At 36.9% G+C, this 13688-nt stretch overlaps 1 protein-coding gene across 2 annotated transcripts in view; it reads left to right on the top strand.

Moving 5' to 3' along the window:
- Positions 1–13688, top strand: part of LOC306873489 (glutamate receptor 2-like) — a gene marked incomplete at both ends in the record, with an annotated part of 35872 nt that overhangs the window by 17388 nt on the left and 4796 nt on the right. For both annotated transcript variants that reach the window (XM_079422818.1, XM_079422819.1), the window contains 9 exons: positions 1474–1670; positions 1823–1876; positions 3512–3670; positions 3820–3987; positions 4074–4178; positions 9758–9865; positions 11022–11228; positions 11364–11731; positions 12237–12435. In XM_079422818.1, coding sequence (XP_079278944.1) covers positions 1474–1670; positions 1823–1876; positions 3512–3670; positions 3820–3987; positions 4074–4178; positions 9758–9865; positions 11022–11228; positions 11364–11731; positions 12237–12435 — 1565 coding nt within the window. The remainder of the gene's footprint in view (positions 1–1473; positions 1671–1822; positions 1877–3511; positions 3671–3819; positions 3988–4073; positions 4179–9757; positions 9866–11021; positions 11229–11363; positions 11732–12236; positions 12436–13688) is intronic.

The following is a 13688-nucleotide window of genomic DNA, read 5'->3' on the forward strand; positions in this document are numbered from 1 at the left end:
AGCATTTCGCGAAATATTAGACTAGGCTATATACTCATTATATTTTGCTTTACCTGTTAGTGATGTCTTAATCTTTTAATGTATGTTTAAATAAATCTTTTATGAAGCAAGCTATGACAGCCACTGTCTAAATGATCATATTTCAAAAACAAATAGAAATTGTAGCCTATAATTTAGAAATTAATTTAAAAATTGCATTCAGTGAAATTTACGTTTGCTTTTTTTTTTTTTTTTTTTGATTGTTGATTATTAGTTAAAAATAAATATTCATTATATTTAAGTTTGGGCTCTGTTGTTAATTGTGTCCTTATGCTATAGTAATGTAAAAGGGCTCCCTATAGTTTAGAGCAGAAGCTGAGGTCGATTTTTAGGCCTATAGATTTTATGAGGTAGATTTAAAGAAAATTTTCAGTTCAACACTTTTCAGAAAGTGTTCAATAAACATTACTAAATAAAAAAAATAAATATGTTTAGTATTTTTTCCTCCTGCTGTACCGAAATCATACCGATCCGTGACGTCAAAACCGAGGTACGTCCCGAACCGTCATGTTTGTGTACCATTACACACCCCTACTGGATAATTATTATTATTACTAGATTTTATTATTATTTTATAGATATTACACTCATAAAGAGCTAGCTAATGAATTTAGAGAATTTTAGAGAAATTCAAGATTTTTTTTTTTTGTTAATTTTCAGATATGTTCAGGTTTTAAATAAACTGCAGTATCTGTTTAGTCAAAACAATGGTTCTTCTAATATTAAATAAGGAGAAATACATAAATATTTATATATAACAAGCATTGTAAAAGGGCTAAAAATATCACTTTATCGTAACTCAGTCTTGGACGTATTCGGTAAGCTCTTACCTAACATTTTTTGGCAGTCTCGGAATTTCTATTTCTATATTACGACTATGCTAGCTGAATGCTCTCTGAATGTTTCCACTATTGACTGGAGTGTCCGTGATGTGCTGCATCTCTGGTTTGAGGCGGCAAAATAAATCTTTCCCCCAAGACCTAGATATGAAATCAACCGAGAGAGAGATAGAGAGGGAGAGGAGGGAGAGATGTGCAGTAAGGAGGGAAGCTTAAGAGTAGAGGAGTATAAAAGGGCAGATGACCAAAAGAGAAAACGCTGAAATAAAGAGAGCGAGGAGGAGAAATGATAAATGAAGGAGAAAAAGTGTCCCAAGGGGCCTTCTAGTGCAATTAAAATACTCCTGATATCAAGGTCCCTGGGTGTAATTTGGAGTAGTGGTTGATTAAAGTAGAACAGTGGTTAAAACAGAGAGTAACCGTAATTGAGATTGAATCTCATTTTAAAAGACACAGTGAGGCAACTAGACGTGGGGTTTTAAAGCATTTACACTTTAGGAAGGTAATTAAAGCCTGAGCAGATTGATGAAAATTTTTATGAAGACATTTGATGTGAGGCACTCTCATACACACTGCTGTGCGTCTCCCTATGTAGGTCTGTCTACCCTGCAGGCAGTGTTGGACACAGCAGCAGAGAGGAAATGGCAGGTAACAGCCATAAACGTTGGGAACCTGAAGGATGAGTGGAAAGACGAGGCATATCGCTCCCTCTTTCAGGACCTGGAGAACAAGAAAGAGAGGAGAGTCATTTTAGACTGTGAACAGGACAAAGTCAAGGACATTATGGAGCAGGTGAATGACGCACTAAAAGCACATTACAGCACACGTGTAAGGTCAGGAATGTCGTTAAAAGATGATGTACTGCGTACACCTTTACCATTCATTATGAGGCGCTTTAATTAAATTACTCTTGTGAACAATGTTTTTTGCCTGCTTCTCCTTAGGTGATCACGATCGGTCGACATGTGAAAGGATATCATTACATCATTGCAAATTTTGTAAGTTGTCAAAGATTTTTTTTTTACGGCTGTCAGTTATATAAATGGTTTTCCCAAACATTTACATTTTGTCATTATTTACTCAACCTCTTTTTGTTCCAAAACCATTTGATAATCAGTGTTCCCTGGAAAAAGTTTTAAAATTAATCCAATACAGCTAAATTATACAGTTAGCTGGAGTTTTGTCAATAGGTGGCTAATATTGCTAATGCAATATATTCCAGGTATTCTAAATCTAAAAAGTAGTTTTGCACTTTTTCAGTGCCCTAAAAAATTGGCCTTTTACCAGAATAATCACATTTAAAATATAAAGCTGTAATATTTTGAGAATTACATTTACATTTACATTTAGTCATTTAGCAGACGCTTTTATCCAAAGCGACTTTCAAATGAGGACAACAGTAGCAATCAAAACCAACAAAAGAGCAACAATATGCAAGCACTTTGACAAGTCTCGGTTAGCCTACAATTGTGAGAATTATGTCACATCATTATAAGATTCATGTTGTAATATTAGCTATGATAGTAAAGTCATAAGGAAAGTAACATTTGAGAACTTTTTTTACGACAATAAACTAATATTTTGAGAAATTACAAGAATAAAGTCAAAATATTTTGGGAATAATGTCAAAATTACAAGAATAAAGTCATATCAATATGAGAATAAAGTTGAAATATTAAAAAAAAAAGAAGCCCAAATTACGAGAATAAAGCCATGGCAATACGAGAATAATGTCAAAATATTTTGAAAATAAAGTCAAAATTACGAGAATAAAAAGTTAAAAAATTTTAGAATAAAGTCAAAATTATGAGAATAAGTCTGAATAAAGTCATACTGTCTCTGCGAGTATATGACACATGGTATGATTTCTGCAAAAAGTCCCACATATATTCAAATCACTTGCCAGGCCACCGGAATTTCTTGCGGTGCTCCCAATCCGGTCCATACCCTCAAAATATTTGAACTTTAATCTCGGAATTACTACAACTGAATTCTCATAATTTTGACTTTATTCTCAGAATTTTGACTTTCTTCTCAAAATATATATTTTTTTAATGTGGCACTAAAATGTCATTTCAGATGGCACAAAAGAGGCAATTTCCTCTGTTGGAAAATGAAAAAATTCAGTTTCCTTCATAACTGCTGCAGTGTCTGGAATCTAATGATAAACCAGTTCTGAAAAAAAAACAAAAGCTTCTTTGTTTAACTAAATCCTACACATCCATTTCTTGCATTGCAGAAGCCCACTGATTCAGGCCTATTCCTATTTTTATAATTACACCATTTCTTTTAATAATTGAATGTTTTCTTTAAATATTTGTAATTTGTTCACACAAATTAGGGATGCTTTTTTTACAATTTGACCAGAAATTAAGATATAATTTGTTAAAAAGCTAATCCCTAATTGTTTTGTTGTTTGGAAAAGAGCAGCTTGAACATACGGCTAACCATCCCTTTTTGTTTTATATGGATGAAAGAAAGTAGTACAGGTTTAGAACATTACAATGGTGAGCAAATAATGACAGAATTTAAAGAATTCATGTTTGTGATACAAACAATACAGTAGCTCACAATTTTGTGTAGCATGAAGTATGTTATTAAAAAGTGTATGTTTGTGTGTGTGTGTGTTTCAGGGCTTTGTGGATGGAGATTTGTCCAAGATTCAGTATGGAGGAGCGAATGTATCTGGATTTCAGATAGTGGATTTTGATGACCCGCTTGTTGCTAAATTTGACCAGCGCTGGGAGGCACTGGAGGAGAAGGAGTACCCTGGAGCAGACAGCAGAATCAGGGTGAAGGAGTGCAAATATTTAAATTTTGCCAAAAACAAAATTGCAACTGACAGGATTTTGAACATAGCTATTTATATCTATTTGTTATGGATGTTATGTCTATCATAAAACACCAAGAAAGACAGTCTTCATATTTCTTTCCCTTGCAGTACACTTCCGCTCTCACATATGATGCTGTGCAAGTAATGACCGAGGCATTCCGCTTTCTGCATAAACAAAGGATTGACATCAGTCGCCGTGGCAACAACGGAGACTGCCTGGCCAATCCTGCAGTGCCATGGGCTCAGGGGGTGGAGATAGAGCGTGCTCTCAAACAGGTCTGCTCTGCCAGCACATTTTCAATGCCTGCTGTCTGTGTGTGAGAACTTTATAACATTTAACATTTGCGCATGTGTTTGATCAGGTGCGTGTGGATGGATTGACGGGAAATATTCAATTTGATCAGTATGGCAGAAGAGTGAATTACACAGTCAATGTCATGGAGCTGAAAAACAGTGGCCCTGTGAAGGTAACACAGACTTAAACTAAATCTCTTCTTTTTCAAGAGCTTGAGCACTTGTGGTGGGGATGGGAATTGTAAGAATTTTTACTAGAGATTTTTACTAGATTCTGATTTCAATGCTACTTAATACCTAATAGTGATTCTTACACCCCTGCCCTACAAGTAGTTCTAATTATATGATAGCTCAAATCTAAAGCAATATTTTTTAAATTTTTTAAAAGAAATGTACAGGTACATCTAAAAAAATTAGAATATCGTGAAAAACTGCATTTTTTTTGTAACTTATTTCAAAAAGGGAAACTTTCATATATATTTTACAGTCATAACATGTAAAGATATTTCAAAAATCCAGTATCTCAATATATTAGAATATTTATATTTGCGTTTCATTAAACGACCATCCCTACAGTATAAATTCCGAGTATCTCTTGTTCTTTGAAACCACAATAATGGGGAAGAATGCTGACTTGGCAATGATCCAGAAGACAATCATTGACACCCTCCACAAAGAGGGTAAGTCACAGAGGGTCATTACTGAAAGGCTGAAAAGTGCTGTATCAAAGCATATTAAATGCAAAGTTCACTGGCAGGAAGAAATTGGGTAGGAAAAGGTGCACAAGCAACAGGGATGACTGCAAGCTTGAGAATACTGTCGAGCAAAGCTGATTCAAACACTTGTGAGAGCTTCATCAAGGAGTGGACTGAAGCTGGAGTCAGTGCATCAAGAGTCACCACGCTCAGACATCTTCAGGAAAAGGGCTACCAAACCACTTCTGAAACAGAAACAACGTCAGAAGCATCTTACCTGTGCTAAAGAGAAAAAGATCTGGACTGTTGCTCAGTGGTCCAAAGTCCTCTATTCAGATAAATTTAAATTTTGCATTTAATTTGGAAATCAATGTCTGGAGTCTGGAGGAAGACAGGAGAGGGACAGAACCCAAGCTGCTTGATGTCCAGTTTGAAGTTTCCACAGTCAGTGATGATTTGGGGTGCCGTGGTGTCTGCTGGTGTTTTATCAAGTCCAGAGTCAATGCAGCCGTCTACCTGGAGATTTTGGAGCACTTTATCCTTCCATCTGATGACAGGCATTATGGAGATGCTGATTTCCTTTTCCAGCAGGACTTTAGCACCTGCCCACACTGCCAAAACCACTTCCAAGTGCTTTGCTGACCATGATATCACTGTGCTTTATTGGCCAGCCAACATGCCTGACCTGAACCCCATATGGAATCTATGGGATATTTTCAAGAGAAAGATGAGAAACAGTCGATCCAACAATCCAGACAAGCTGAAGGCTCAATAGTGCCTCAGCAGAGCCACAGGCTGATCGCTTCCATGCCATTCCTCACTGATGCTGGAGTTTGTGCTAAAGGAGCCCCGACAAAGTATTGAGTGCATAAATGAATATACTTTAAAGAATTTGAACTTTTCTGCTTTGCAAATCCTTTTTTTGATTGATCTTAGGAAATATTCTAATATTTTGAGATACTGGATTTTGACTTTCATGAGCTGTAAGCTTTAATCATAAAAATTAAAACAATAAAAACTTTGGAAATGTCTTACTTTACATGTAATGCATCTAAAATATATATGAAAGTTTCACTTTTTGAAATAAGTTACAAAAAATGCAGTTTTTCACGAAATTCAATTTTTTTTAGATGTTAAAAAGTGAAAATAAAGACTTTACATTGTTACAAAAAGCTTCTATTTCAAATAAAAGCTGTTCTTTGGAACTATCAGTTCAACATTCATAATAATGTTATTTTAATTTGTTATAATATTTCACAGTATTGTTTTTACTGTTCAAGTTCAAGTATATTTGTATAGCGCTTTTTACGATACAAATCGTTGCAAAGCAGCACTACAAGAAATTAAGTTTCCACAATATATTTATATATTGCAGAACCTTAATATATTTAACTTATGGCAAAATTTGGTAATTCTGTGTGTTGTCTGAGCGTTGGCATCCTCTGAGGTCCTCGGAGGGGTTGGCATGATCTTTTCTCAGGTGTTCGGTCATCTCAGATCATTTAAGGGTTGGATCCAGACTGAAGCTTCTGTAATTCCTTGTTACCACGGGATTAACATCCACGGGCAGAAACAGAGAAACAAATAGAGACATAATTAGCGTAGCTGCTGTTCCATCTAAGCAAAAATGATTTGTTCAACCCAAGCTAAAAAATAATAATAAACGTACATTTGATCAGATATAACTGCAGTACAAGATTATAAGATGCATTATGGGAATGCTTGGCTAAAGAGATGTGTCTTTAATCTAGATTTAAACAGAGAGAGTGTGTCTGAACCCCGAACGTTATCAGGAAGGCTATTCCAGAGTTTGGTAGTGAAAAGCTCTACCTCCTTTAGTGGACTTTGCTATCCTAGGTACTACCAAAAGTCCAGAGTTTTGCGACCTTAGAGAGCGGGTTGGATTATAGCGTGGTATAAGACAAGTTCGGTACGCAGGAGCTAAACCATTTAGGGCCTTATAGGCAAGTAATAATAATTTGTAACTGATACGGAACTGAATAGGTAGCCAGTGCAGAGACTGTAAAATTGGGGTAATATGATCATATTTTCTTGACCTGGTAAGAACTCTAGCCGCTGCATTTTGGACTATCTGTAGCTTGTTTATTGAAGATGCAGGACAACCACCTAGCAGTGCATTACAATAGTCCAGTCTAGAGGTCATGAATGCATGAACTAGCTTTTCTGCATCAGAAACAGGTAGCATGTTTCAAAGCTTGGCAATGTTTCTAAGATGGAAGAATGCTGTTTTTGTAACATGGGAAATATGATTTTCAAAGGACAAGTTGCTGTCTAATATAACACCCAGATTTTTTACTTTAGAGGACGTAACAATCCAAGAGATTCTGTGTACTGTTTTTTGGTCCAATAAGTAATATCTCTGTCTTATCTGAATTTAATAGGAGGAAATTATTGGTCATCCAATCTTTAAAAAATTTTTACACAATCTATTAGCTTAGATAGTTTAGAAGTTTCATCTGGTCGTGTTGAGATATATAGTTTAGTATCATCAGCATAACAATGAAAACTAATCCCATATTTTCTAATAATATTACCAAGAGGCAACATATTGAAAATAGATCCTTGTGGTACTCCATACTTTACTGGTGATAATTGAGATGACTCCCCATTTAAATGAACAAAGTGGTAGCGATCGGACAGGTAGGATCTAAACCATCTTAAAGCCTGCCCTTGAATACCAGTATAGTTTTGTAATCGATCTATGAGTATGTCATAGTCTATAGTGTCGAACGCAGCACTAAGATCAAGTAATACTAGCAATGAGATGCAGCCTTGGTCTGAAGCAAGAAGCAAGTCATTTGTAATTTTAACAAGAGCAGTTTCTGTACTATGGTGAGGCCTGAAACCTGACTGAAATTCTTTATAGAGATCAGTTTTTTTGCAAGAAGGAGCACAATTGAGCAGACACAACTTTTTCTAAAATGTTAGACATAAACGGAAGATTTGAAATGGGTCTGTAATTTGCCAGTTCATTAGAATCTAGTTGTGGTTTCTTAATAAGAGGCTTAATAACCACCAGCTTGAATGGTTTTGGGACGTGACCTAAAGATAACGATGAGTTAATAATATTGAGAAGCGGTTGTTTTGCTACAGGTAACAACTCTTTCAGTAATTTAGTAGGTACAGGATCTAATAAACACGTTGTTGGTTTAGATGCACTGATAAGTTTATTTAGCTCTTCCTGTCCTGTAGTTGTAAAGCACTGCAGTTTTTCTTTGGGTGCGATGAATGAAGCTGAAATACTAGACGCAGTAGAATCTACATTTGATATTGTATTTATGATGTTATCTATTTTATCAGTAAAGAAATTCATAAAGTCATTACTATTAAACTGTGAGGGAATATTTAGATCGGGTGGCGTGTGTTTATTTGTTAATCTAGCCACTGTGCTAAATACAAACCTTGGATTGTTTTGGTTATTATCTATGATTTTGCGGATATGCTCTGCCCTGGCAGCTTTTAGAGCCTGTCTATAGCTGGACATACTGTTTTTCCACGCAATTAAAAAAACTTCCAAGTTAGTTTTTCTCCATTTGCGCTCAAGATTATGAGTTTCTTTCTTGAGAGAATGGGTATAACTGTTGTACCATGGCACAGAACGTTTTTCTCTAACCTTTTTCAATTTGAGGGGGGCAACAGCTTCTAATGTATTAGAGAAGATAGTGCCCATGTTGCTAGTCATTTCGTCTAGTTCATGTGTATTTATGGGTACACAGAGCAGTTGAGATAAATCAGGTTATTTGTGAATCTGTCTTTGGTGGCTGGAACAATAGTTCTGCCCGGACGATAACGCGGAGCCATATAATTAATATCAGTAATACGCAGCATGCACGATACAAGGAAATGATCAGTAACATCATCACTTTGAGGTACGATATCTATATCGGTAAGATAAATTTCATGAAATATAATTCAATCTAGCGTATGCTTAAAACGATGAGTGGGCCCGGTGACGTTTTGCTTGAATCCAAAAGAGTGTATTAGGTCAGTAAACGCAAGTCCTAACGCATCATTTGTATTATCAACGTGAATGTTAAAATCTCCGACAATTAGCACTTTATCAACATTAACTAATAGATCTGAGAGGAAATCTGCAAATTATTTTAGGAAATCTGTATATGGCCCTGGCAGTCTATACACAGTAGCCAGAGCAAGAGATAGGAGAGATTTCTTTTGCATATCTAACAGTGTAACATTAAGCAGAAGTATTTCAAATGAGTTAAACCTCCTGTATCCTGTTTTCTGAGTAAAATTGATTTTTTCTAGATCCTGCATTAAATTTATATTTTGACCTCGCTATTCTGTATTTTTAATCAAAAACAGATCTGCCTTGTAAACATTAACCATTTGTAAACAGACAAATCATACTGACTCAGAACATTTGAACGGCATTGTACCGTATATGTTATCATCTAACATCTATCATCTATCATCATGTTATCAAACAAGCTTTAAATTTATAAGAATTTATATAAACTGTTTAACTGTTTAACTTTCATTGGTAGCGGAAAGCTTAATGAAAATATGCTTTCATAAAATACTGAACTGTTAATAAATGAATACATAATGACTTTTATAAAAGATGGGCATGAGTTTATTCATTGTAATTCATTACAAAGAACCAGTTCATAAAAATAATTATTGAACATTGATTGTGAAGGATGTTTGCGCAGCCAGTGTGGGCAACACAGTATTAAGGTGTGTTGACAGTCTTATTTCACTGCACACAGTCTTTCTCTTTCATCACATTCAAGTCAGACTACAAGCAGACAGCCAAGCTCAAACATCATATATTTTTCCTTGGCACTGTTGATTCAGTCGTATAACAGCACCACTGCTGAATAGTGATGTAGGAAACACTGTGAGAATATTGTAGCAGTGTTCCAGTCACATTTAGGAATAAATACATTATAGACTGAACCAAAATGTCCAAAAGAATGGTTTTGAGTAAGGTTCTTGATTCCTAACTTCAACGTTGTGTTTTGTATTCTGAACAGAAGTGAAGTTCAATTTCATGAGTGTGTACTTTTTCTCAGATTGGTTACTGGAATGAGGTGGACAAAATGGCGGTGACTAAATCTGACCTTTTCCCCAACGACACCATGGGAATGGAGAATAAAACAGTTGTTGTGACGACAATCCTGGTAAGAGGTATTCCATGATATTCCACATCAAGAGCAATTGAAATCACCTATATTCAAAGATGTGTTAAAGGGGTCATGTTGCTAAAAAGAACAATATTTTGTGTATTTGGAGTAATGCAATGTGTTTATGTGGTTTAAATTTCAAAAAACACATTATTTTCCACATACTGTACATTATTGTTGCTCCTCTATGCCCCGCCTTTCTGAAACGCGTTGATTTTTTCAAAGCTCATCGTTCTGAGAAGCGAGGCGTGCTCTCATTGGCCAGCTATCCAGTGCGTTGTGATTGACCGAATACCTCAAGCATGTGACGGAAATGTTACACCCCTCAACGTATAGTGATGCGTTTCCCGGCACGACCAAACTAAAACAATAAAACCCATTATAAACGAGGTGCTTGTTGCATCCAGTGGGGACATAATTACTGATTACAATGACTTAGACTGTTTTTTCAGTAAAACATTACCATATCTGCATTTGTGATCGGAGAAACGACAAACAACAAGCACTGCTCAAAACTCGCGTTTGAATAGTCAGTAGCAGAAACGTACTTACAGGCTGTGAGTCAGAAGCGCCAGACTGTCCTTGCAAAGTTGGAATTGCCCCACTTTATAGAAACAGCCTTTGAGCAAGCCAGCATTGTAGGCTACTCTCCTGCCAGGTTCAGGAAACAGTCCTCCATAAATTGCGCCGCACACACTCGAATATTTGCGCTGTATTGCTCTGGAACAGTGTTGTAAATATAACTTAACCACTGATTTCTAGTTGTGTCTTCTTTTGGAAGCCCAAACAAAGTAGTTTCACTTTTACAACAAAACACAGCGTCTCCACGACCTGGCGCCGGCAACAACAATACTACAGCGAAAAAAAAATCACACCCCCTTTCTTTGAGTAAACATTTGGGTGGTGTTATGAAAATTTCCCCACATCGTGACGTAGACATGTGGAGGCGTGTTTGAATGAGCCATTTTAGGGGGGGTGTGGACAAGTCTTAACTTTTATAAAGAATATCTCTTTGGTTTTGAGACTTTAATCTTTGCAACTTTATAGATCTTATCTATGCACAAACAGCTTGTAACACTCCAAAGAGAAAGGAAAACTTGAAAACGCATCATATGACCCCTTTAACCTTTCCCACCCTGCTTGTTTGTTGTAGGAGGCACCGTATGTAATGCTGAAAAAGAATGCAGAGTTATTCACTGATAATGAACGTTATGAGGGATACTGTGTGGACCTGGCAGCCGAAATTGCAAAGCATTGTGGCTTTAAGTATCAGCTGAGGATTGTAGCAGATGGAAAGTATGGCGCACGAGATGCTGAGACCAAGATCTGGAATGGCATGGTTGGGGAACTGGTGTACGGGGTGAGAAGTAAAGCATACACTCACTCACACAAGAGTGCACTCTTGAAAAACAGTGAACACCAGCTCCTCATCGTACATTTCCTATAGGCCAATGTGTGTCATTCAACTAATTCCTCCTCTTTTCACTGTTGACAGAAAGCAGACATAGCTGTAGCTCCGCTTACCATCACTCTGGTCAGAGAGGAGGTGATCGACTTCTCGAAACCTTTCATGAGTCTGGGCATATCCATTATGATCAAGAAACCACAGAAATCCAAGCCGGGTGTCTTCTCTTTCCTGGACCCGTTGGCCTACGAGATCTGGATGTGCATTGTATTTGCCTACATCGGAGTTAGCGTTGTGCTCTTCCTTGTTAGCCGCTTCAGCCCTTACGAGTGGCACACTGAGGAGTTTGAGGATGGGCAGCTGGGCCCTAGCGAATCTACGAACGAATTTGGAATCTTTAATAGTCTGTGGTTTTCTCTGGGCGCTTTTATGCAGCAGGGATGCGATATTTCGCCAAGGTTGGTGCGTGCAGTGGTTGCTAATGCTAGCTGGCTAGCGCGTGGGGTGTGCTTTCGGCTTTGTGCATCGACAGTTTTCCCATCAATGCCGTGGTTTGTGGATGTTCACGCTCCTGCAGCTCTTGCTTCATATCCATTTCCATTGCAAATAACCTAGGTGTTATGTAACTCCCTTGTCCCCAACTTCAGTGTTTCATGGGTAAGAAGAAAGAGCCAACACAGGATTAGAAATGTTTAAACAAAGATGTGGTTTAAACTTTGGTTGAACATTTCTTCTGTGAACATGTACTCACCCGGTTGGGAACAGTAAGATGCACAAGGTTGCCGTTTCCTGCCCTCTTGGAGTGGTACCGTGTTTCGGCTGCATATTCCCCATTTTCTCCAAAGTGAAAGGGTTTCCTTTCTTTCTTTCTTTCTTTCTTTGGGATTTTATAGTAACAAGATGTTGGTTCTCTTGGTGGAGTGTGATCGGTTGTGTGTGGCTGACTGTGTTTGCTGTGTGTAGGTCCTTGTCTGGCCGTATAGTTGGTGGTGTGTGGTGGTTTTTCACCCTCATCATCATCTCTTCCTACACGGCTAACCTGGCTGCCTTTCTCACTGTGGAGAGGATGGTGTCACCTATCGAGAGTGCTGAAGACCTGGCCAAACAGACTGAGATTGCCTATGGGACATTGGATGCAGGCTCCACCAAAGAGTTCTTTAGGGTGAGTGGACCAGTGTGGACAGTATGGAAGGGCTGCAGACAAGCACTATCCTAACTAGCCATAGCCCAACCATCAGTAACAAATGAAAAATAACATATTTTCCTTAGACCTTAAATACATTTGTGTACACCTAATAAGATGTTTTTAAAGATCCAATGTATTTTTTTTAACCAATCATGAATTTTTAATTAATAAATGACATTGTTTTTGTCATGTCATGAATAAGATAAATGTTTTTCAAATATTTATAATATTTTAGAAAAAACTCTGCCACTGCTTAAGAGAATAAGAAATAATAAACATAAACGTTATGTCAATAGACCCTTTTAGGGCCGATGTCACAATTATGTCACAGTGCTAGCATTCAAACCGCATTCAAACCAGCGCAAATTCGGCTACATAAGGAGCTTAAAATATCATCTTGTTGTGATGTTGAGTGCCCGAATCGATGTTGTAGAGGCTCCAATTTGAAATTTTAAGGCATACCTGATGCCACTGCCAGACGAAAAACTGACGACAGCTGTGGTTAAATGAGATAAAACGAGCAGACTGGACAGAAACGATCGTCAAAAATGCTCGCGTTTGATAAACCACAAGTAAAGTTTGAAGCCAAAAGCTGCATGTTTGTTATATATAATCCATCATTAAGGCATTTTAATTTTAAACCGTTGGTAACTCTTTAGTATAGGGAGGGAGTAATTCTCGCTTTTTATCATGCCTGTTATTAAACTATTGGCTGTGTATTAGTACTTATAAAGCACATATTCTGCATGACCATATTCTACATCCATAATCCTACCCAATACCTAAACTTAACAACTATTATTTATTATTTGTTACCTTTTATTACCTTATTACATATTAATAAGCAGAAAATTAGGAGTTTGTTGAAGCAAAGGTTGTAGTTAATGGTTTGTTAATAGCGAGAATTGGCCCTTAAAATAAAGTGTGACCAAACTGTGGATTCTGGCCAAAATACCAGTCCATAATTGGACTTTAATTCTGACGGCATCCATTCATTGCAGAGGATCCATTTGTGAGCAAGTAATGTAATGCTACATTTTTCCAAATCTTTTCCAATAAAGAAACGAACTCCAGTATTTTTTAATACATTACTAAATGCAGGCAAAAAAATGTCATGTTGTTGACTTATTCTTGACATTTGAATCTACATTGATGGCATTGACATAGCTAAACATCATGTACTCACTAACCTGAATCTAAACCTCTCCTTTTCTCTCTCTTCATCTTTA

Source organism: Barbus barbus, assembly GCF_936440315.1.
Source record: "Barbus barbus genome assembly, chromosome: 8".
NCBI classification, from domain to species: Eukaryota; Metazoa; Chordata; class Actinopteri; order Cypriniformes; family Cyprinidae; genus Barbus; species Barbus barbus.